At 54.0% G+C, this 22,968-nt stretch overlaps 1 protein-coding gene across 3 annotated transcripts in view; it reads right to left on the reverse strand.

Moving 5' to 3' along the window:
- RIPOR3 (RIPOR family member 3) overlaps positions 1 to 22,968 on the reverse strand; it is a 106,018-nt gene that overhangs the window by 1,828 nt on the left and 81,222 nt on the right. Inside the window, exons 6-21 of one of the 3 annotated variants that reach the window (XM_030914149.1) lie at positions 22,882 to 22,935; positions 21,377 to 21,526; positions 21,153 to 21,216; positions 20,783 to 20,826; positions 20,483 to 20,608; positions 20,259 to 20,404; positions 16,562 to 16,691; positions 14,001 to 14,573; positions 9,515 to 9,645; positions 8,084 to 8,207; positions 7,310 to 7,445; positions 6,499 to 6,660; positions 4,976 to 5,137; positions 4,282 to 4,484; positions 1,448 to 1,531; positions 27 to 195 (exon numbers count right to left, since the gene is read on the reverse strand). In XM_030914149.1, the coding sequence (XP_030770009.1) occupies positions 127 to 195; positions 1,448 to 1,531; positions 4,282 to 4,484; positions 4,976 to 5,137; positions 6,499 to 6,660; positions 7,310 to 7,445; positions 8,084 to 8,207; positions 9,515 to 9,645; positions 14,001 to 14,573; positions 16,562 to 16,691; positions 20,259 to 20,404; positions 20,483 to 20,608; positions 20,783 to 20,826; positions 21,153 to 21,216; positions 21,377 to 21,526; positions 22,882 to 22,935 (2,358 nt within the window). In that variant the 3' untranslated portion in view covers positions 27 to 126. Of the gene's footprint in view, positions 1 to 26; positions 196 to 1,447; positions 1,532 to 4,281; positions 4,485 to 4,975; positions 5,138 to 6,498; positions 6,661 to 7,309; positions 7,446 to 8,083; positions 8,208 to 9,514; positions 9,646 to 14,000; positions 14,574 to 16,561; positions 16,692 to 20,258; positions 20,405 to 20,482; positions 20,609 to 20,782; positions 20,827 to 21,152; positions 21,217 to 21,376; positions 21,527 to 22,881; positions 22,936 to 22,968 lie in introns of those variants that run through there. The other 2 variants (XM_030914148.1, XM_030914147.1) reach the window with 2 other exon arrangements.

Here is a 22,968-nt window from a genome sequence, read left to right on the forward strand (position 1 = left end):
CTGCAGGGCCAGCTCTAGCGTCGTCTCTGGGGCCTCAGCCCCTTCTTTTTCTCCAGGCTTCCAGGTTTTTTAGGTGGCCTCAGGTTCATGAGAGGCACCTCTGGACTGTGGAAGTGTCTCGCCTCTTCAGCCCTGACACCTGCTAGGGAGCCAGGCTGTTAGCAGAACTTGTCTTCCTGGATGCCTGCTGAAAGGCTAGAATTGAAAAGGAGGAGACCTGCTGCTTTCTGGACCTTCCTGCCTCCCCCACGCTCTCCTTACCCTACTCTCCAGGGCAGCCTGTGCCAGTACGCCCGACTCTGGCACATGCCCCCGGGTTGCTCCTGCAGGCCAAGGACCGGCATGCGCTGCAGCGCCCTCTACTGGGCACCTGGGCCCTCGCTGGTTTTCTGATCCTAACCAGTTTCTCCTCTTAGAATTTCCTGTTGATTCATCCCAGAATGAATGGGATGAGTGAGTTCAATCTGTATTGAACTATCTTTCATCTAGCAGCTGTGCAATTCCAAATGCAGGTGAGGCTGAGGGAAAGCGGGCATCCCCTCACATCCATGGGATCTATGTGTGGGTTGTATCAAGAGTCTCAAAAATGCTCCTATTCTCCAGCCCTAGAATTGGGTCTAGCCTAAGGAAATAATTCAGAACTCCATGTTTTTAAAACTTTATGCACAAACATGATCATAATGACATGCTTTATGATAAAAATTGGATGAAGAAAACTATTTCCTATGACAGCGGGTGAGTAGGTTAAATTAAGGTATATACTTGATAGCCCCTTCATACAGAATTCTAAAGTGAAAAGAAAAAGACCAAAAAAAAAAAAAAAACAAAAAAAAAAAAAAAACAAAGAATTCTAAAGTGCTGCCAGTCTAACACAAAATGTTCTTATTTTATTGACTGTTTTTAAACTATGTTTGGATCAACAATTTTAAATGCTCACGCATACCCACAAACTTTTAAAAGCAGCATCCCAAAATGTCAGCCATCGCTTCTGCTACATTCTAGGATGATGGACAACTTTCTTTTCTATCTCTGTATTTTATACCTTTTTTTTTTTTTTTGAGATGGGGTCTTGCTTTGTCACCCAGGCTGGAGCGCAGTGGCATGATCTCGGCTCACTGCGACCTCCGCTTCCCGGGTTCAAGTCCCGAGTAACTGGGACTACAGGCATGTGCCACCGCACCTAGCTAATTGTGTGTGTGTGTGTGTGTGTGTGTGTGTGTGTGTGTGTGTGTGTGTGTGTGTGTTATTAGTAGAGATGGGGGTTTTGCCATGTAGGCCAGGCTGGTCTCGAACTCCTGACCTCAGGTGATCTGCCCACCTCAGCCTCCCAAAGTGCATGAGCCACCATGGCCCGGCCCCAGTAGAATCATTTTAAAGTTAACTAACCTTAACCCTAACCACAAGCAGGCTTCTCTGTCAGCCACTAATGGAGAAATGTCAGGCTCACCTTGAGCTCTTTGAGTGCCAGGCACGCGGCCTGCTGGAGCCTTGCATCGTTCTCTGCCAGGGCGTTGGTGTAGAAGAGCAGAGCCTGGGGAGAGTAAGGAGGCTGTGAATGGAGGAGTGAGCAGAAGTGGAGTCCATGGTTCCGGGTCCATCAGCCACCAGCTGCCAACAGTAGGGCACGCTGTGCCAATCTTTCTCTAAATGTTCAGGACATGATCAGTCCATCTTTGGGCCAGGTGTACACAGTCACAAGAGCTATACTGTGATGTTTAATTTATCCCTAAAAACTGGTCCCAGTTCTAATACAATGAAGAAAACTCCTTTTGTCTAATAATATTCCGGAAGTGCATTCTGAAACTGCTGTCTATAAAATCCTGAATTAGAGAAATCGGATGCCCAGCTCAGAACAACAAAAGAACTGATCATACCATGTCCATCGCCCTCTTCAGCTGCAAACAGGCAGGGCTGCTGCCTTGGGCCAGAGGGAAACCTGCCTATTCTCCTCAGCCCCCCTGTCCAGTCTCAGATGTGACCCTGCCCTCTTCAGTCTCACGACCATGGCCACATCAGTTCATGTCTTTGGGCCTAACTTGACTCAGCTGAAAACAAAGCTGGCACTTGTTTCATGCGTTGCTGTAGGGTTTGTTAGAAAGTACACGGGGTTGTGCCCGGCCCGCAGGGGAGTCCAGCATCTGCGGCTGCAAAGGGAAACCCAGGAGTGGGTTTGTGCTCACTCAGTCGAGTGGCTGCACCTTCAACTGCACGGGTGGGGCGGTAGAGGGGCCCGTCTACAGGTGGCTCTCCCAAGTGTCTGCTGTTCTGGGAAGACAGGGAGACTGGGAGTAGGATCGGGTTCTCCCGCGCCTCCTACACAGGGCACTGGTGAAGGCTGTCAGGCCATATCAGTATGGAAATGTCACACTGCCCACTGCCTCTAATCCCGGGGTGCCAGGTCATGGCAGCCCACTCCCTCCTCAGCACCCTCATCTGAGGCCAAGTGATCTATCACCGGGTTGGCCCCCACCTCAGTGTTTCCTACTCTCTAAAGTCTGTCACACGAAGACGAAGGCCCTCTTCTTTTTTTTTTTTTTTTTTGAGACAGAGTCTCACTTCATTGTCCAAGCTGGGGTGCAGTAGCACAATCTCGGCTCACTGCAGCCTCTGCTTCCCAGGTTCAGACAATTCTCATGCCTCAGCCTCCCGAGTAGCTGAGACTACAGGCACGCACTGCCACTCTTGGCTAATTGTTTTATATTTTTAGTAAAGATGGGGTTTCACTATGTTGGCCAGGCTGGTGTCGAACTCCTGAACTCAAGTGATCCACCTGCCTCGGCCTCCCAAAGTTCTGGGATTACAGGCGTGAGCCACCGCATCCGGCCATGGAGGCCTTGTTTACAGTCTGAAAAGATACCCACATACCCCCAAACCCAAAAAAACAAAATACACCTGACTTCAATGGATCCTGGAAGTCAGCCAACTACTAGTTTTCAGGAACTACAGACGACAGAGAAATACATAAACTACCGTTAAACTTCCTGCAAGCAGCAAAGTCTAGATAGTCTAGAACAACCTGGGATTGTCAAGTTAATTGCAAGCAGAAAAAGAAATGGAGAAAAAGCCTTAAGTGGAAATTGAAAACCATCAGCCAATCACAATGTGTGTCCTTAGGTAGATCCTAGTTTAGCAAAAAATAGGATGCTTGAGGCTTGGAAATTTGAACATAAGATGTATGATATAAAGGAATTCATGGTTAATTTTTTAGATAAGATAATGGTATTAGAGTTGTGATTTTTAAAAGAATTCTTAACCTTTTGACACATACAGTTTAACTATTTTAAGGTCAAATAGGATGCCTGAGGTTGCTTCAAAGTGATACAGGGGAGTGGAGGGAGAAGGGGCAGGATTGGCCATGAGTTGATGGTGGTTGGGCTTGGGTTATGGGTGCAGGTGGATTCATTATATTGCTCTGTCTACTTTTGCAAGTTCAAAAGTCTCCAAATAAAGAGTTAAAAACAACCACAAAGTAGGCGGCTGGGCTCCAAGAAGGGCTATTGGCAACGGAACTGGAGATTTCCTCTCCAGTCTGGAGCTGAGACCAGCGGTGTAGACTATGCCCTTGATGTCACCCTTCCTGAACCCCTCAGAGTGTTGCACCTTAAACATACAGTAGCCACAGGCCAAGAGTGAAAAGGCAGAGAGGTCCATTCTCTTGGTTTTCAAATGGACTGAACACAATGACCCATTACCAGGTAGCCACGAATATTAATTGAAAGTAAATAAGGATGACTATCAAAACACTAAGAAAGGCTGGGCACAGTGGCTCACGCCTGTAATCCCAGCACTTTGGGAGACCGAGGCGGGCGGATCACAGGATCAAGAGTTTGAGACCAGCCTGGCCAACATGGTGAAACCCCATCTCTACCAGAAATACAAAAATTAGCCTGGCATGGTAATGGGCGCCTGTAATCCCAGCTACTCAGGAGGCTGAGGCAGGAGAATTGCTTGAACCCAGGAGGCGGAGGTTGCAAGATCATGCCACTGTACTCCAGCCTGGGCAACAGAGCAGAACTGTGTCTCAAAAAAATAAATAAATAAACCACTAAGAAAAACATTCAGCATGCAAGTGACATCTTGGAGGCCTAACAGATGTTTGGCTTTGGCAGCAGCAAGGTGCATTCATGTGTGTTAGGTGACAGCCCAGGTCCCTCCATCAAAATAGCTCACAGCCACTGCAGCCCCTGGCACTCACTTCTTTGTACTTTTCCATGAGAACACCTGCTTACCTGTGCCCACATATCTGTGGCCAGGGGCTGCCACCTCCCCTGGACAACGTACCTTTTCCCGGAAGCTTTTGTTCCTGACTGCACCCGCCAGGCGAGCACTGGCCACCCTGCACACCCTCGGAGTGCCGTCCAGCTGGAGCAGTGCCCAAGCTCTTAAGGTCTGGGGCAGGGGCTGGAGCTGGGCCAGCCGCTTCCCCTGCAGCTTCCGGACTGCCTTGGCCTGCCCTGCGCAGTGAAGCTCCTCGATGAGTGTTACTAGAAGACAGAAAAGAGTTGGGCCCGGGTCCCCTGAATGGGAGTTTGGCAGGACAGCTGCAAGTTTGCTTGGCTGCTGCCAGTAACCACAGAGGAACAAATCCCAGACCCACCGGGATGATCACCAAGGCCCAGTCTGGACTAGTTTCACAGGGAACTCCTGGAATCTTCAGGAAGGCCTTTTAACACGGAATCAAATATGCTCCAAAAATTAATAAAACCACAGCCCACACTCCAGGGACTCTGGCCAGCCAAGATCACCCTCCTACCCAGCTCTGAACTCTGTTCCGTGCTTTTTAAAGCTGACTTCCCTTGGAGCTGATATCAGCCCCCATTGGCTGAATGTGGAATCTCATTAAATCGAGGTTCCCAAAAGAACAGTTGGCGGGGACAGATAGATGTAGTGGCTCCGAATTATAACCTGAGAAACTGCATGTGACAGGGCTCCATGGATATTCCTCTGCTATGACAGCCACCCACCCCAGCCTTACCTTCCTTAGTGAGCTGGGTGAAGTGCTTCTCCAGGTCAGAGACACTCTGCTTCTGCAGGTAGCCGTGAAACTGGAACCAGGTGATGGTCTGTTCTTCGGGGAGCCCAGCTCCGGGGAGCAGCCCACCACAGCTGACCACCTGCTCCAGGAGCCTGCGGCATACTGGCCAAAGGGGAGAGCACATTAGGAGAAACTGAGACCTCGACCCTCCACGCTTCTCAGCTGGGAGTAGCCTGGTCAGCTAAAAGGCTTTCTGGGCTGGGCACAGTGGCTCACACCTGCCCCAGCACTTTGGGAGGCCGAGGTGGGAGGATCATCTGAGGTCAGGAGTTCGAGACCAGCCTGACCAACATGGTGAAACCCCGTCTCTACTGAAAATACAAAATTAGCTGGATGTGGTGGCGCATGCCTGTAATCGCAGCTACTCTGGAGGCTGAGGCAGGAGAATCGCTTGAACCCGGGAGGTGGAGGTTGTAGTGAGCCAAGATTGCACCACTGCACTCCAGCCTGGGCAACATGAGTGAAACTCCATATTCCATATCAAAAAAATAAAAGGGTTTCTGATGGCACAAGGGCAGGTGTCCTTCACTGTACTCCCTGTGCCATGGGGGAGGAGTGTGCCCAGCTGGAGTCAGGACTGTGACTCCGACTCATCCTGAGTCAGACTGTGTTGGGTTCATCCCCATGCCCAGGGCCCCATACCACACCTGGATCTAAATCCCAAGGCAGGGCCTAGGAATATGCATGTCAACCAGCAACCCAGGTGGTGCTTGGAACATGACTGTCGCCTTTCACTTGCTCCAGAGAAGGCCCTATGGCTCTGCATTCTGGGAAGAACGCAGTCCAGCCCACATTTCTAGAGGCCTCCCTTCCTGTAAGATTCATTCTTTACCCCATCAGGCTCTGGTGGGAGGCATGGAATCTGTCCCCAGAAAAATGCACCAGCGGCCAGGCGCAGTGGCTCATGCCTGTAATCCCAGCACTTTGGGAGGCCGAGGCAGGCGGATCACAAAGTCAGGAGTTCGAGACCAGCCTGGCCAATATGGTGAAACCCTGTCTCTACTTAAAATACAAAAAAAGACAATTAGCCAAGCGTGGTGGTGCGCACCTGTAATCCCAGCTACTCAGGAGGCTAAGGCAGAAGAATCACTTGAACCCTGGAGGTGAGGTTGCAGTGAGCCGTGATTGTGCCACTGCACTCCAGCCTGGGCCAGAGTGAGACTCGTCTCAAAAAAAAGAAAAAAGAAAAAAGAAAATAAAAATACACTGGCCCATCAGGGTTTGCACCCAGCTTCAGGGCTCCACAGACTGCTCAGAAGGCCCCAGATGGAGGCCCCTTCTCGCCCAGTGAAAGGGCGGTGACTTGCACTGAAGCTGAGAAACCTCCTCCATCTGATGGCATGAAGACACTCACAGAGGCGAAGACAGGGCTGAAATGAGGCCAGCTGTGGCCACCCTGAAGGCTCTGGAGACTCAGTACAGCCTTTCTATGGGAGGGGATGACAGGACAGGAAGGAACCCACCTATTTCCAGCTGTCCTGGGTACTTCCCTCTGACTCTGTGCAGGAAGGTTTTCTTGAGCTGGTTCAGCAGCTTCGTGGCAGGGCAGGACAGGACTCTACCAGGCCCTGTGCACCCTCTCCACAGCTTCAGGCACCCCTTCCTCTGCGAGGCCTGTGGGATGACTGAAAGCCCCAGTTCAGAAACTGAATGGTGGCTCGGGGAGAGCACGTGACAAGGACCCCAAAGGTTTCCCTCCGCTGGGACCTGAGCAGGTGGGGAGGATGGTGTGGCTTGATGCGAGGTCCCTTCCCTGCATTCCCACGTGACACATGAGCAGCTTTGGCTCTGAGCGTCTTACCAGGGCCACCACCTGCAGTCCCCACAATAACCTGGGAGGGGCTGCTGTCACCAGCCTCTCCTTACGGACAAGGAACTTGGCCTTCTGAGAGGGGAGGTCCCACGGGGCAGAGGCACAGCGGGATCACAACTACTCTTTGAGGGCACATTCTGCACCTTGAATGTAGCCCAGGGTTACCTCACCGAATCCTATGCAGTTCCCTCCTCCTATACAGATAGGGAAGCAGAGGCTCAGAGAGGTGAATCATTTGCCTAGAGTCACACAGCTGACTGAAGAGTAAGCTGCAGCTCCAAGACCTGCCTCCCTTACCTCCCCGCAAAGAGTGTGTATCTCTGAGCCCAGCCCAGCCACAGCCTCCACTCTGAGCCCTGGTTAACTTTGGCTCTCAGGAAGGGAGAAGAGGCTCCCCGAGCTTTGATCCCGTCCCCGTGCCATTCACACACGCAGCCCCTGGGTGGTAGGCAGCTACTTACTCTCTTGGATGGATGTTGCCTTGCCAACCTTCTCAAAGTCAAGGACAGAAAGTGTCTCCAGAACATGCTTTTGCTGTGCCACTTCTTCCAGGAGGCAGTCCTGGACCAGCCTTGATAAATTAGGGGAGGCCAGTTTCTGGGAAGCAGCCCACGATGCTCCAGGTTAGCATGGAACATGCCCGCTGAGGGCAGCCATTACGACTCTGGCTCCCACCTGCTTGTGCCCATCTCTTCTGTCCTGGGGGCAGCTCCCTGACTGTCATCTGAGGATTTCCCTTTCACCAAGGTGGCTGAGCTAATGGGATGCAGGCTGGGCTGCCAGGGACCACCTTTGCCCCCAGAAGGAGAACCAACCTGCCTGAAAGTGAAGCCAACCCACGTTGCAAAGCAGAACTGAGAGAGACCTAGTCCTGATAGCATTTGAACCCGTGCATCCAGCCAGGCCTGAAGCCTACCTCTGAGGCTTTCAATACCATGAGCCGATAAATTTTCCTCTTGGCTGAGCCAGTTTGCATTAGGGTTCTGGCATCTATAGATGAAAGAGTCACCACCACAGCCTTTGGTTTAGGGCTTGGGCTGCGTAAGAGCCACAGGAGTATTCACCCAGACCCTGGCCTGCCTCTTCCACTGGGGAACAGCCTCAGTCTCACGGGCTTCCAGGATGCGAGTCTGTCACCCTTTACAATGCTTCCCACTACCTTCAAGATGAGCCCTTTGCCAAGAGGACTCCAAACCCCTGTCTGCCCTCCCTGACAAGTCCCCTAGCCCAGCCACCTGCAGCAGAGCTTTGCAGACTCGAAGGTGTACCGTCAGCAGCACGTCCAACTCCGGGGCACCAGCTGTGAGTTCCCTGGATGACGTTTTCAGTGATGATGGTGGGGGCAGGGGCCGGTCCTTTCTGAGTTGAATTGAGAACTGGGTGACGATTCGGTTAGCAGTTCAGCTCCCTCTGAGGGTAGGGGGAGCCCTCCCTTCCCAGAGAGCCCCAGGTCAGGGAGGCCCCCTCCAGGTCCCAGAGTGTTCAACCGAGGAGAAAGGGGAAAGGAGCAAAGGGCGGCAGCAACTCAAAACAGAGCTGGACAGTGTGGCCCAGGGCCTGGGGAAGGCAGGGTGGGCAGTCGTCTTCCAGGATGTCTCGTGGAGGTAGAAGACAATTCCAACTAATCCCAGCTCTGTGGTGCTGGACAAGTCTGCCTCCCCCAGGCTCAGCTGACTCATCTGTCAAGGGAGGCAGGAGCCCCACACTCAAGGCCATGAGAGGTGTATGAATTACGGCGGGCAAGAGCGCCTCACACCAAGTCCGCTCCGTGGTAGAGGCTGGACCTGCTGCCCAACCCACTCACGGCCACTCAGGAAGGGCGGAAGCGAGTGTGGCACGAAATCCCACACTGGCCCATGGGACTGTGAGAGGCAAGGAGAAGGAATGGAGCCTCCGCTCTTCCACGTGGTGAGATGTGGATGCAGAAGCCCTCGGGGGGTGGGGAAGGTGAGGCTGTGTAGCCTCGAGGGAAGCTGTCATGGGAGGTGTGGGCCCTGCGGTGGGACAGAGGGAACGGCACTGGGTACTGCTGCACCTTGGTTAGAGGGCAAAGAGCTTTTTTTTTTTTTTTTTTTTGAGACAGTCTCACTTTCGCCCAGGCTGGAGCGCAATGGTGCGATCTCGGCTCACTGCAACCTCCGCCTCCCGGGTTCAAGCGATTCTTCTGCCTCAGCCTCCCAAGAAGCTGAGATTACAGGCACCCACCACCATGCCTGGCTAATTTTTGTATTTTCAGTAGAGATGGGGTTTCACCATGTTGGCCAGGCTGGTCTCAAACTCCTGACCTCTGGTGATCCACCTGCCTCGGCCTCCCAAAGAGCTGGGATTACAGGTGTGAGCCACTGTGCCTGGCCTCAAGGAACTTCTATATACTTGGTGGTTATTTTTTAAGGTTTAAAAAATAATAATAAAAGCTTATTCCTTGGAGCAGAAGGTTCAGGGCAAGGCTGGGATGATCTCACCCACTTCGTGGTCACTAAGGACTAGCTCTGAGCCAAGTGGGGGATGTGTGGGGATGGCGTGGGGAGGGGTGCACAATAGAGTGACAAGAGCTGAGCCAAGGACAGTGGGAGCAACAGACCGGGAGGCCGGCAGGAAACGTGGAGCTTGGGTCACCCGGTGGGAGTGCTGGCCACTGGGCCACTGCTGGAAGGAGGTGCACTCACCGGGGACCCTGGGAGCCCCCAAACAGGGATAGCTCATCTGGGGCGAAGTCGGCATTGAGGAAGGCGAAGCTTTCCAGGATGCACTCCATCAGGCTCTCGGCCGAGTCATGCTCCTGCCGTGCTCTGCAGGGCTGTGGACGAAGTGGCCAGACCTGAGGGCAGCACCAGGCCCCACCCACCCGACTGGGACACTGTTCAGGGGCCTCACGGCAGACCTGAGCAGTGTCCGGTCCTGAGCCCCAATCCCACACACCATCCCCCAGCACAAGCCCAGCCGCTGGCCCAAGGCATGGCACTGGGCGTGGCACCCCCCAAAGTCCCTCCTGAATGGCCTGTGACAAGGTAGGAGCAGAATCTTGAGGGAGACAGATCTGAAAGCCCTCCCCTGTATCTCAAACCCCCACGGGGACAAGGCCAATGGCAAGAGTGAGTGAGCGGCTCCAGCAGGGACCGGGGAGGCAGGAGTACAGGTGCCTCCCCTAAGAGGGGGCCGCGCTCATAGATTGCCCAGTTCTAAGAAAACCCTAAAACATGGATTTGTATGGGAAACTGCCCAGTTTTGAAATACCAACAACAAAGTTCAAAGTATTTTAAATACATAGTGTAGGTCAGACAAACGCCTCTTCACGAGGCTCAGAGGCCTGTGGGCTCCAGGTTCCTCCACCCTGTTGGGTTTCTCTCCCCAACAGGTTAACGGAGAGTGTTGGAGCCACCACCCCACCACTGGTCAAGTCACCAGAGCCTCCAGTGGCAGCTCCCTCCCTGGAGATTTCTGTCTTGTCCCCAACTCGTGGCTGGCTCCCTGGCCCAGCTCCAGGGCTGGTCCCTGCCCCCGTTCCCAGCACACTCTACCCAGGCCTTGTCCAACACAAACTGCAGCCATGGCACAGCCCAAGCAGAAGCCATAAAGCAAAACCAGGATCCTAACCACTGAGCCCAAAGAGAAAATCTCAAGGACGAAGGGAATAGCAAGGCTAGTTGCAGAGATGACTTTTTCCGATACAAAAATATATGCATACATGTGTATGTACGTGCGTATCAATACACACATGCATATAGACTGTTGATTATCAATAGTCAAGGTAGTAATGTTCTAGATGCCAAGGCAAGCAGATCACTTGAGGTAAGGAGTTCGAGACCAGCCTGGCCAACATGATGAAACCCCATCTCTACTAAAAATACAAAAATTAGCCAGGCGTGGTGGCACAGGCCTGTAGTCTCAGCTACTCAGGAGGCTGAGGCAAGAGAATTGCTTGAACCGGGGAGGCGGAGGTTGCATTGAGCCAAGATTGCGCCACTGCACTCCAGCCTGAGCAACAGAGTGAGACTCCATCTCAAAAAAAAAAAAAAAAAAAAAAAAAAATTAGTTATGTTCTATAAAACTGAATCAGCAAAAGCTGAACCACTGCTCCTAAGGGAGATACTGGGTTAGGTTCCTGTGAACCTCTGGTCACAGCAGTTTTATCAATACAGCAATACAGAACCTGGTATGTGTCTTTCAGTTTAAAGACACCTTATTTAATAGCTATTGTTGGCCGGATGTGGTAGCTCACGACTGTAATCCTAGCACTCTGGGAGGCCGAGGCAGGTGGATCACCTGATGCCAGGAGTTCAAGACCAGCCTAGCCAACATAGTGAAACCCTATCTCTACTAAAAATACAAAAATTAGCCAGGCATGATGGCAGGTGCCTGTAACCCCAGGTACTAGGGAGGCTGAGGCAAGAGAATCACTTGAACCCAGGAGGCGGAGGTTGCAGTAAGCTGAGATCATGCCACTGCACTCCAGCCTGGCGACAGAGTGAGGCTCCATCTCAAAAAAAAAAAAAAAAAAAAAAAAGCTATTTTTGATTCATTAACATTGAACTCAACAGCCAGTATCGCTACAACTCATGGCTGAAGGAAGCTCATCTAACACGCATTTTCTCCGTAGGCATTTCACAGGCTTCCTGGACTGAGGAGCACTAGCCGGCACTGAAGCTCTGGGCTTGGGAGGCATTTAAACAGTGAAACTGTCAACAAGAAGCACAAAAACTTGAAAAACATGGCATTAAATAGACCACGAGGACACTTGTTTACCGTTTGGGCGCTGAAACAGGAAGGTAAAGCGTTGCCTCACTTGACCTCAGCTGGGAATGTGCCCTTCAAGCAGCTCAGATTTTCTGTCACTCTGCCCAGCCCCAAAAACCACTTTGGAATCGCCTCGAGTATTGACTTGGGGGTTAGAAATAAATTTTAGCAAGTAGATGAATTTCAAAATACAGAATCCACGAAGAATGAGGATAAATCGTGTATGTGTGTGTGTGTATGTACGCACTCACATGATTTTTTTTTTCTTTTGAGAGAGAGTCTTGCTCTGTTGCCCAGGCTGGAGTGCATTGGTGCGATCTTGGCTCACTATAACCTCTGCTTCCCATGTTCAAGTGATTCTCCTGCCTCAGCCTCCCAAGTAGCTGGGACTACAGGCGCACCCTACCACGCTCGGCTAATTTTTTTGTCTTTTTAGTAGAAATGGGGTTTTGCCATGTTGGCCAGGCTGCTCTTGAACTCCTAGCCTCAAGCAATCCACCTGCCTTGGCCTTCCAAAGTGCTGGGATTACAGACGTGAGCCACCGCGCCCAGCATCATACATGTATTCATATACACATAGATTTGCATAAATGTGTGTGTGTGTAATTTATCTCCAGAAAGTCAAACTAAAAACCACGGTCTGTAATCAATTTGCACTGTTCTGACTTCGTTTGCCAAAAAAATGAAAGTTCCTCAAAGATGTTTAAAATGATTACATTATTGCGGCATTAACATTTTTATGTAAATTGGGTGTAATTTTTCAAAATACAAGTATGTGACAAATGTGCATGCTGACTCAAATTGGTCTACAAAAGAAGGCTGTTAAAAAGTACAAAAAAGGTATAGGCGCGGTGGCTCAAGCCTGTAATGCCAATACTTTGGGAGGCTGAGGCAGGAGACTTGTGTGACTCCAGGAGTTTGAGACCAGCCTGGGCAACAAAGTGAGACCCTGTCTCTACAAAAAAATAAACAAAATTAGCCAGGCTTGGTGATGTGTGCCTGTAGCCTCAGCTATTCACGAGGCTGAGGGCGGAGGATCGTGTGATCCCAGGAGGCAGAGGTTGCGGTGAGCCAAGATTGCACCACTGTACTCCAGCCTGGGCAACAGAGTGAGACCCTGTCTCAAGAAAAACGAAAAACATAAAGTACCAAAAAAGGTGACATTATTTCTTAAATTTTTTTCTGGAAATTTTCAGGCAGGTCCTTTTTAACAACCATAGCAGTGGTAAATGGAACATATTTTTCAAGTTATGGATGTAAAGTGAGAAATGAAACTTGTTTTCCCTGTGCTGGTTTGTCCTGTTGGAGGTGTGGTAGTGATAAAATGTGTTTGAAGAGAGCTGTTAACTATTTCAGTGCCAAAGTGTGTCTTACACAAAAGAGGGGAAAACAGAAAACGGCAAAATCAGAGAAGTGCACAGCCAGTCTGAGGGCATAAGGACTGTGGGAACACAGAGCAGGAAGGGATGGGCTTGCCAGGGCCCGGTGGGAGTTGCCATTTACAAGAAGGTGTCCAGGCCGTGTGCAGTGGCTCATGCCTGTAATCCCGGCACTGTGGGAGGCTGAGGCAGGCGGATCACTTGAGGTCAGGAGTTTGAGATCAGCCTGGCCAACATGGTGAAACCCCATCTCTACTAAAAATACAAAAATTTGCCAGGCGTGGTGGTGTGCACCTGTAATCCATGCTACTCGGGAGGCTGAGGCAGGAGAATCGCTTGAACCCGGGAGGAGGAGGTTGCAGTGAACCGAGATTGCACCATTACACTCCAACCTGGGCAACAGAGCGAGACTCCATCTCAAAAAATAAATACATAAAAAATAAAAGAGGGTGTCCAGGGAAGGATGCCCTTAAGTTAATAGATGTATTAATAGGTACTAGTGGTATACATTTTATGTACATTCAAATTTGTGTAAACACAAGAGGAGAATATAATAATTTGCCCAGGTCAGCGCCTCTGTAAGCCACCTGCCACCTAAGCCCTCCTGTGAACTGAGAACGCCCTGGGGTATGAGCCCTGTGGAGGAGAAGGTTCGGTGCGGAGTGCGTAGATGAGGCAAACGGAACTGTGTGGGGCCTTCCATGGAGCCAGCTCCGACCCTGACAACACTCCAAGTTTGGGTTTGTAGCCACGAGCCACAGCCCCACCGACCCAGGTCAGAAGTTGCGAGATAGGCCAGGTTCTGGCTGGACGTGCTGAGCTGTTACTGTGAACTCTTACAGTCTTCCTGAGCCCCATGAGGGCTGTTGTTATCCCCACCTGCTGGATGAGGAAACCAAGGCCCACAGAGACACGGCCTACCCAGGTCACGCAGGGATGAGGCCAGGATGCCGGCCCAGGCTGTGTGGCCCCAGAGCCCACTCCCAGTCATCATGCTGTCAGCAAAGCAGGGCCGCCACCCAGGGCGGGGTGGGCATACCTTCAGCCGGTCCCGGAAACCTAGGACCTGGTACTCCAGCTCCCGGAGCTGGGGCTGGGTGGAGTCCGTGGGCCTCAGCAACTCCAGGACCTCCTGCAGAGGCCCCTCGAGGGCCACGCCAGGCCCCTCCTCTCTGTCCCCGGTTGCCCCTTCCTCGTGGCCTTTCTGGCTACTTGGGGCTGTGCCATTGTGGAACAGGGAGCCCTGTGGCAGGCTGGGGCTCTCCACTCCTAGGTTCCTCCAGCCAGGCTGCTCTGCAAATGGACCTCCCGAGAGGTGGGCCATCTCTGGCAGGAGACCTGGGGACAGAGGGTCCTCCTGGGCCTCCTCTTCAATGGAGGCGTGGGGGCCGATGGCCAAGGGCAGGAAGCCCACATCTGAGGTGGACGCTGACGTGCTGGTCTCCGTGTCTCGGGGGTCCTCAGAGCTGAAGGAGTCCATCTCAGGCAACTCCTGACTCTGGCTTCTTAGGCTGGGACCCCGGAGGTCGCTGTCAGACAAGTAGCTGAGGATGGAGGTGGCTCTTGGGCCACCCAGTAGCAAGGCCTGCTGTGTTGGCTGCTGTAGGATAGACTGGAGAGGGGACACAGGAGTGGCCTCACCAGCCACCCCAGGGACCACAGCAAGTACCCCAGAGGGGCTTCCCCTGACAGATACCTGCTCTGCATGCCCATGTTCTCAGGATGACTGAGGCCTGCCCAGGCGACCAGCATCCCAGAGGTGCAGACAAGACCCTGTCCCCTCTCTGCACTTATCCCCCATCCTGCCTCCAACTCACTCCCAGCAGCCTCCTGACTGTTGCTCATGCCCTGTGGGCTGGGCCCCATGTTCCTGCTTCAGAACCTTTGCACTGACTGTGCTCTGGCCACTCTTCCCCATGTGCCTTCACGGCTTGTGCCCTCGCCTCCTCAGGACCTTACTTAGGTGTCACCTCTCCTGAGAACCCTGCCCTGGACAGCCTTTTTAAAGTGGCAACTTCCACCTGGCCCCAGTGGGCCCCTTCCCTTCCTGCTGTCTCCCACAGTCCTTACGCCCTGGGCTGACTACAGTTCTCGGATTTTGATATCATCTATTTCCCCTGTAGAATTTCAGCTCCCTGAGGGCACAGTCTTTGCCTGGCCTGGAGCAGAGCCTAGCATATAATTTCATTTTTTTGTTTTGAAATAGTCTTGCTCTGTTGCCCAGGCTGGAGTGCAGTGGCACTATCTCAGCTCACTGCAACCTCCATCTCCCTGGCTCAACCAATTCTCCTGCCTCAGTCTACCGAGTAGCTGGGATTACAGTGGCACCTCACCACGCCTGGCTAATTTTTGTATTTTTAGTAGAGACGGGGTTTCACCATGTTGGCCTGGCTGGTCTCAAACTCCTGACCTCAGGTGATCCACTTGCCTCAGCCTCTCAAAGTACTGGGATTACAGGCATGAGCCACTGCACCCAGCCTAGTTTTAAATGAGTGAAGTGAGTGAATGAATGAATGAATGGCCCGATATACACACCATAGAAACAGCAGCAGCTGTCATTAAGCATTCTGAGGTTGCCGGCCCTTCTCTAGGGCCTTCACATTACCCTCGCCACACCCCATGGGGGTGGCACTGCCCTGACCTCGGAGAGGTCCTCAGGCCACACGAGTGGTGAATACAGTGCCACAGTGTGAATCTGAGTACATGGACACGAACGCTTACCTCTCATCAGCTGAACCAATGATAATGGTTGGTGTTCATTAACTCAGTTAACTCTCACAACAATCCCATAAGGGCAGTGCTGTTATTCTCACTTCTCTGATACAGAAATTGAGGCCCAGAGAAGGCTGGGCATGGTGGCTCATGCCTGTAATCCCAGCACTTTGGGAGGCTGAGGTGGGTGGATCACCTGACGTCAGGAGTTCGAGACCAGCCTGGCTAAGATGCTAAGATGGTAAAACCCCATCTCTACTAAAAATATACAAAAATTAGCCAGATGTGGTGGTGTGTGCCTGTAATCCCAGCTACTCAGGAGGCTGAGGCAGGAAAATCGCTTGAACCCAGGAGGCAGATATTGCAGTGAGCTGAGATGGCACCACTGCACTCCAGCCTGGGCAACAAGAGCGAAACTTCATCTCAAAAAAAAAAAAAAAAAAAAAAAAAAGAGGTGTATACACTTGCTGGTAGATGGATTGCTATCTCCGGAAGAATGTGGAAGAAACTGATTACAGGAGTTGGCATTAAGGAGGGGACCCTGAGCCATGGAGATCACGGGAAAGAGATGTTTCACTAGGCACTCTGTCAAGTAATATTATTAGAAACGTATATATTAAGGCCAAGGCCATGGCTGGGGTGTTAGAACCATCCAGAGAGCCCATTGCAGATGTCCTGAAGAACCAGCCAAGCCCAGAACCCAGGCTGGGATGGAGGCTAGCAGCAGAGGAAGAAAGCGCACAAGAAAACACCCAGGATCACCCCAAACGGAGGCTGAGCCTGAGGCTTGCCATGTCTGGGAGGGCCAGACAGCTCAGCCCAGCCCCCGCGTGCTGCCCCCATCCCAGGGTGACCACAGCAGCCCTGCCCTGGGGAAGGCTCACTCACCAGGTAGTATCTCTCCCGGAAGCTGGGGGTGCTCGGGGGTGTCCAGTTGTACAAGGAGCCCTTCCTGCTGCCCATAGAAAACTTGCCTATGGGGCTGGGTGACACCAGGAAGCTCTCAGTATCAAACGGGCTGGAGGAGAGAACAGTAGGCCAGGATTAGTACCCAGAGGCCGTCTCAGGCCCGGACGGCCCAGGTTACACAGGTTACACAGGTAGATGGTCTTTATCTTACAATATAATAGCAGGGATGGTGTGCAAGGAACTCTGCTCTAAACTGTTTTTTGAGACAGGGTCTTGCTCTGATGCCCAGGTTGGAGTGCAGTGGTGCCATCACAGCTCACTGCATCCTTGAACTCCTGGGTTCAAGCGATCCTCGTGCCTCAGCCTCCTGTGCAGCTATGACCACAGGCATGTACCACCATGCCAGACTAATTTTTAAATTGATTTTTATTTTTTGTAAAGACAGGGTCTCACCATGTTGCCCAGGCTGGTCTCGAACTCCTGGGCTCAAGCAATCTGCCTGCCTCAGCCTCCCAAAGTTCTGGGACTATAGGCCATGAGCCACTGAGCCCAGCCTCTACTAAACACTTTACACAAATCCTTATTTCCACCCCCAGTGACAGCCCTCTGTGGCCTGGAAAATTATTTACAGGGGAGGAAAGGAAGGCTCTGAGAGATAGGTGACTTGCTTAGGGCAGTATCACAACCAACCATGTGAGATGGAACTGAATTCACACAGAGATTTCTCTGACTCCAAAGCCTTGAAGATCACTAAAAGTGATGCATACTCTTCAGACATCACTGTACTTAACGGATTTAAGAGGGAATGGACCGGGTGCGGTGGCTCACACTGTAATCCCAACACTTTAGGAAGCCAAGGTAGCCAGATCACTTGAGCTCAGGAGTTCGAGACCAGCCTAGATAACCTGGCAAAACCCCCATCTCTACAAAAAATGAATACATTAGCTGGGCTAATGTGGTGACCGATGCACGCTTGTCGTCCCAGCTACTCAGGAGGCAGAGGTGGGAGAAGCACTTGAGCCTGGGAGGTGGAAGCTGCAGTGAGCCGAGATCATGCCACTGCTCTCCAGTCTGGGCAACAGAGCAAGATTCTATCTCAAAAAAAAAAAAAAACAGGAAATGGGGGCCTGGGTCTCCAAAGCCAGGGCCTTGCCCATGGTCACAGGTGCAGCCTAGGAACTCCAAGTTACACACCTCGACCCCTTTAGAAATCTTTCTCAAGGCCGGGCGTGGTGGCTTACGCCTGTAATCCAGCACTTTGGGAGGCCAAGGCGGGTGGATCACCTGAGGTCAGGAGTTCGAGACCAGCCTGGCCAACATGGCGAAACCCCATCTCTCCTACAAATACAAAAAAATTAGCTGGGCATGGTGGCGGGCACCTGTGATCCCAGCTACTTGAGAGGCTGAGGCTGGGGAATTGCCTAAATCTGGGAGGCAGATGTTGTAGTGAGCCGAGATCACGCCATTGCACTCCAGCCTGGGCAACAGAGCAAGACTCTGTCTCAAAAAAAAAAAAAAAAAAAAAATTCTCAGCCTCTGACCACCCTGAGGGCCCTGAGCCAGATGGTGAGGGACAGTGACCATGAGCAGGAGAGCAGGATCTGGAGGCAGAAACCTCAGGCCAATGTATGCTAAATCAAGGAAGGACGCCAAGGTCTGAAGGGACAGAGAACTGCCAATCAACGCAATCTTCCTGAAGCTAAAAGGAAAAAGCCCGTCTCCCCACACTGAAGGATCAAAGGCAACGCTCCCTACAGCCCTCCCACCTCCACATGGCTCAGATGGAAAGGGAGGGTGCCTTGGATGGGCTACTGGCAAAACAAGGACCATCCCTCTATCTGCATAGGGTGCCACCCACCTCAGCCTCTAACCACAGACCAAATCCTTTATCCAGACAAGGGGCAGCCCATAGGAACCTCAAATGGGGTACTTAAAGCCCAGAAACTTTGTAACCAGGCCCTTGAGCCACATGCTTGGGTCCACTCCCACCCTGCAGAGTGCTTTCTTGCCTTTTTTCTTTTTTTTTTTTTTTCTCTGAGACAGTCTTGCTCTATCGCCCAGGCTGGAGTGCCGTGGTGCCATCTTGGCTCACTGCAGCCTCTGCCTCCCAGGTTCAAGCAGTTCTCCTGCCTCAGCCTCTCAAGTAGCTGAAACTACAGGCCTGTGCCACCACACCTGGCTAATTTTTGTGTTTTTAGTAGAGACGGGCTTTCGCCTTGTTGGCCAGGCTGGTCTCGAACTCCTGACGTTGGGTGATCTGCCCACCTAGGCCTCCCAAAGTGCTGGGATTACAGGCGTGAGCCACCGTGCCCAACCTGCTTTCTTGCTTTAATAAAGCCCTGCTGCTTCATTCCTGCATTTCATTCCTCTGCTCCTTTTGTGCATTTTGTTCAAGTCTGTTCAAAATGCCAAGGACCTGGACAATTCATTGTCAAGATCCTCCACCAATAACAACTGGACACCCCCAATTAGAGGCCCCTTTGAGAAGCTCAGCCTATGAGCAGGGGACACTCAGTTCAGACCCCTCGTCTGTAAAAGGGGTGCCCTTACAGAAGAACCCCCGTGTGGAACATGCACAGGGGGCTGGGAAGCCAGGCGAGCACGTGGGAGCACCGAGGTGAGTGATGCTCAGCCTGGCCCATGATGCTCAGCCTGGCCTGTGTCCAGCCCTGCACTCGGAGCAGGTAGGTCCCCATAGACCATCCTGTCTTGAAGAAACTTGCTCATAATTATCTGCACAAAGGCCTGCCTCGTGGCACCTGGGTCTGGCCTGACCAGAAGGCCTACAGCTCAGAGGCTCTGCAAGGGCCCACTTCTCTGCCTGGGGTATCTGCAGACCTGCAGGTGCCCTGGGTCCTAGGCTTGGATGGCACTGAGCTGCCCACCACCCTGTACACTTCAGGGGCCTCCGGACAAGAGGTATTCTCAGCCCTACCAGACAGGTGAGGACCCTGAGCGTGCAGGTGGTCGCTCACCAGAATTCAGCCAGTTCATGGGGGAAGAGGGCAGCAGCTCTGTGACCCCCAGCTCAGACACCCACCCTAGGGAGAGAGGAGAGAGACCAGCCCTGACTGGCCAGAGCAAGCACAGAGCAGAGGAGGCTCCTCAGCCCTCCCTCCTGCTGCCTCTGCGCCAAGGAGGAGGAAGGGAACGCCCTGGAAATGCAAGGCTTCCTTAGAACAAAGAGCTCTGGAGCCCATCACGCTCACGGGCACCCTCATGGGCTCCGGGAGATGATCTCATAGACATGGGCTTCATGGGTCTGCAGCCGAGAAGGGGATGCAGGTGACCGCTTAGCCCTGGGCCTGGGGGGCAGCCAGGGTCGTCCAGGAATGAGGGGGTGGGAGCAGCAAGGAGGGCCTCCCTAGAGAGGTGAGCCTCCTCCAGGGAGCCAAGCCTGGAGGCCCTGGAAAGTGTCCCCCGCAAACTTCCCTGAGGCTTTAATAGTCGGGTTCAGAAGCAAGAATGGAAGCAAAACTGGAAAGGCAGGAAGGGGCTACAGAGAAGGTCCAGGCCTCGACCTGGCTGAGGGGCAGGAGTGAGGGACAGATGACGACCCGTGAGGGCAGGGACACCCTCGGTGGAGGCTGGTGCAGGAACCCAGGGCCAGAGTGTGGTCAGGCCACCAGGAGCAGCCGGCCAGGCCTCCACTGTCCCCAGGCTGGGCGGGACTCACTTCCACTGCACCTCCAGCTGCAACTTGATGGTACCCAGCTCCGTGATGTCCACCACGATGACCTGCGGCCGTGTCGTGAAGAAGTCGGCGATGTCACACGTCACTGCACCCACAGCCAGCGAGCCCAGGCCCCGCAGCTCCATCACCTAGGGGTGGAGGCTGGAGGGTGGTGTCTGAGCTGAGCACCCAGGCACCCCAGCCCTGCCCCCAGGCGCCATTCCCACCTTGATGTCCAGGTTCTCATGCAGCGTGGGGACGAAGGCCTTCTCCTCTTCATCCCAGGTCTGACTGTCATCTGACTCGATCCGACCCTTGAGCTTCCAGCGCTGGCGGCCCAGACGCATGAGCACCTGTGAACCAGCCCGAGAGGGGCCGCGTCAGCCCAGGTGGGTGTCCCATTGCTGCCCGCCCGGAGCCCTCCCTGCCAGACAGAGCCCAACCTGCAACCCTGGTTCCCAGCAGCTCCCGTCCCCCAAAGACCTGGCGGGGAGCCCTGAGGATTGACCCCGGAGGGTGGCCTGTACCTCATAGTGGTCTCCGGGACAGAGGCGTGCGTAGCCCACCAAGCCTGGAACACAGACATGGCCAGTCTCCCCTCCGCCTTCCACTGTCCCTACCTTGGGACCACACGTCCTCGCTGGGGGTCCCCCAAGTATAGGTTTTCAGTTTCAGTGGGGTGAGGATGGGCCGGGGGGAAACCATCATGACGGATAATGGGCAGGAGGGTGCTGGGCCCTCACACCAGGCTCAGAGAGGGGTGGGACTTGCCAGAGGTCACATGTCACATGGATGCAAAAGCCAGGGCTGGGTTCAGAGCCCTGGGATTCTAGCCAGTTCCCGCACCCCTCAGCAGAAGTCTCAGGGCCTCCGCCCAACCCCTCTCAGCCCTGTTACCTTTCATCCGGATGTGGAACTCGCCCAGGTGAACCTCCAGGGCCCCCTCGATGAGCCACATGTCCTGCAAAACCCCGGAGTTGGCTCAGCAGGCTGCCTGGGGCTAGGCCACGGGGGCCTCTAACCATCCCTGCAGTCAGACAGAGGCCTAGCTCTTGATGTCCCCACTGCCCGACCCAGCTCTACACTGCCCCTGCTGCCCGGCCCAGCTTGGCCCGGCCCACCTCGGCGCACTCGTGCAGGCTGCGGCCCAGCTCCTGCAGGCTCTCTCGGGCCGCGCGGCTTGGGGGGCACCTGGCGAAGGCCCGCTGCATGCTGGAGGCACCGTCGCGCAGGCGGCACTGGATGCAGTAGTCCTCGTACAGCTCGTCCACCTGTGGTGGCCACACGGGCTGGTGGCGCTGCCCACGCGGAGGGGTGGCCCCACACCTGCCCGTCGACTTCTCCCCTCTGGGAGAGGCCCTCCCTGAGCTAAGTACCCTGCTAGCCCAGCCCATGGCGGCAGTCACTACCTGTCCAGTCCCATTCAGAGCACTCACCCCTGGCCCCAGTAGGACGTGAACCCCCATAGGCAGGGACCACATCTGCCTCACCTGCCTTGCCTGCCACCCCTGCCTCACCTGCCTCACCTGCCACCCCTGCCTCACCTGCCACCCCTGCCTCACCCGCCACCCCTGCCTCACCCGCCACCCCTGCCTCACCCGCCACCCCGCCTCACCCGCCACCCCGCCTCACCCGCCACCCCTGCCTCACCCGCCACCCCTGCCTCTCCCGCCACCCGTCTCACCCGCCACCCCGCCTCACCCGCCACCCCTGCCTCACCCACCACCCCGCCTCACCCACCACCCCTGCCTCACCCACCACCCCGCCTCACCCGCCACCCCGCCTCACCCGCCACTCCGCCTCACCCGCCACCCCGCCTCACCTGCCTCACCTGCGTCGCCTGCCACCCCTGCCTCGCCTGCCTCACCCGCCACCCCTGCCTCACCCACCACCCCGCCTCACCCACCACCCCGCCTCACCCACCTCGCCCGCCTTGCCCGCCTCACCCGCCTCGCCTGCCTCGCTGGCCTCCCCGCCTCGCCCGCCACCCCGCCTTGCCCGCCACTCCTGCCTCGCCTGCCTTGCCTGCCTTGCCTCTGTCGCCTACCTCGCCTGCCTCTCCTGCTGCATACCCAGCTACTGGCAGCAACTGGCACACAGTGTGCACAGCAAAAATGAGTGAAAGGGACAAGGGAATCTGTCCCTTCCCCTCCTCTGCCTGGTTTTTCAACAACGAAACAGGAGGTGAGTTTGTGATAGCCTGCCACCCACTGGGCAGTGCGGGGAGTAAAGCAAGATCATGAAACTGCAGACTCTAAAGCTTAAGGATCTGCTGTGCAACCTTGGGCGAACCCATGTTCCTCTCTGGACCTCTGCTTTTCCATCTGTACAATGGGCTGGGAGGGTTCAACATTCCCAGCCATCTAAGACTGAGCATGAGGTCTTTCTGCATCAACTGAAGAAAGAGCACATACGGTCCTCAGGGAGTCCCACCTCGGGGCTGAGCCCCTGCTGTCCCTCAACTGTCCCAAGGCCCCTGCTTATCCTTAGCCTCCTGCAGCTGCCCCATACCCCAAGGCCCTGACGCCTGCTCCGAGGGCACCTCCCCAGCTCCTGCTAACCTAGCTGAGGCCCAGCAAGCTGGCACTGCCCCGCCCCACCCTGCAACACCCACGAGCCAGCTGACCTTGCTGATGTGAAACTCCATCTTCCGAATGTGCCTTTCCACACAGCGCGTTTGCTTCTCCCGGAAAAAGGGAAGATGTTTGCAAAG

The sequence above is a fragment of the Rhinopithecus roxellana genome, chromosome 13 (genome assembly GCF_007565055.1).
Source record: "Rhinopithecus roxellana isolate Shanxi Qingling chromosome 13, ASM756505v1, whole genome shotgun sequence".
NCBI lineage: Eukaryota > Metazoa > Chordata > Mammalia > Primates > Cercopithecidae > Rhinopithecus > Rhinopithecus roxellana.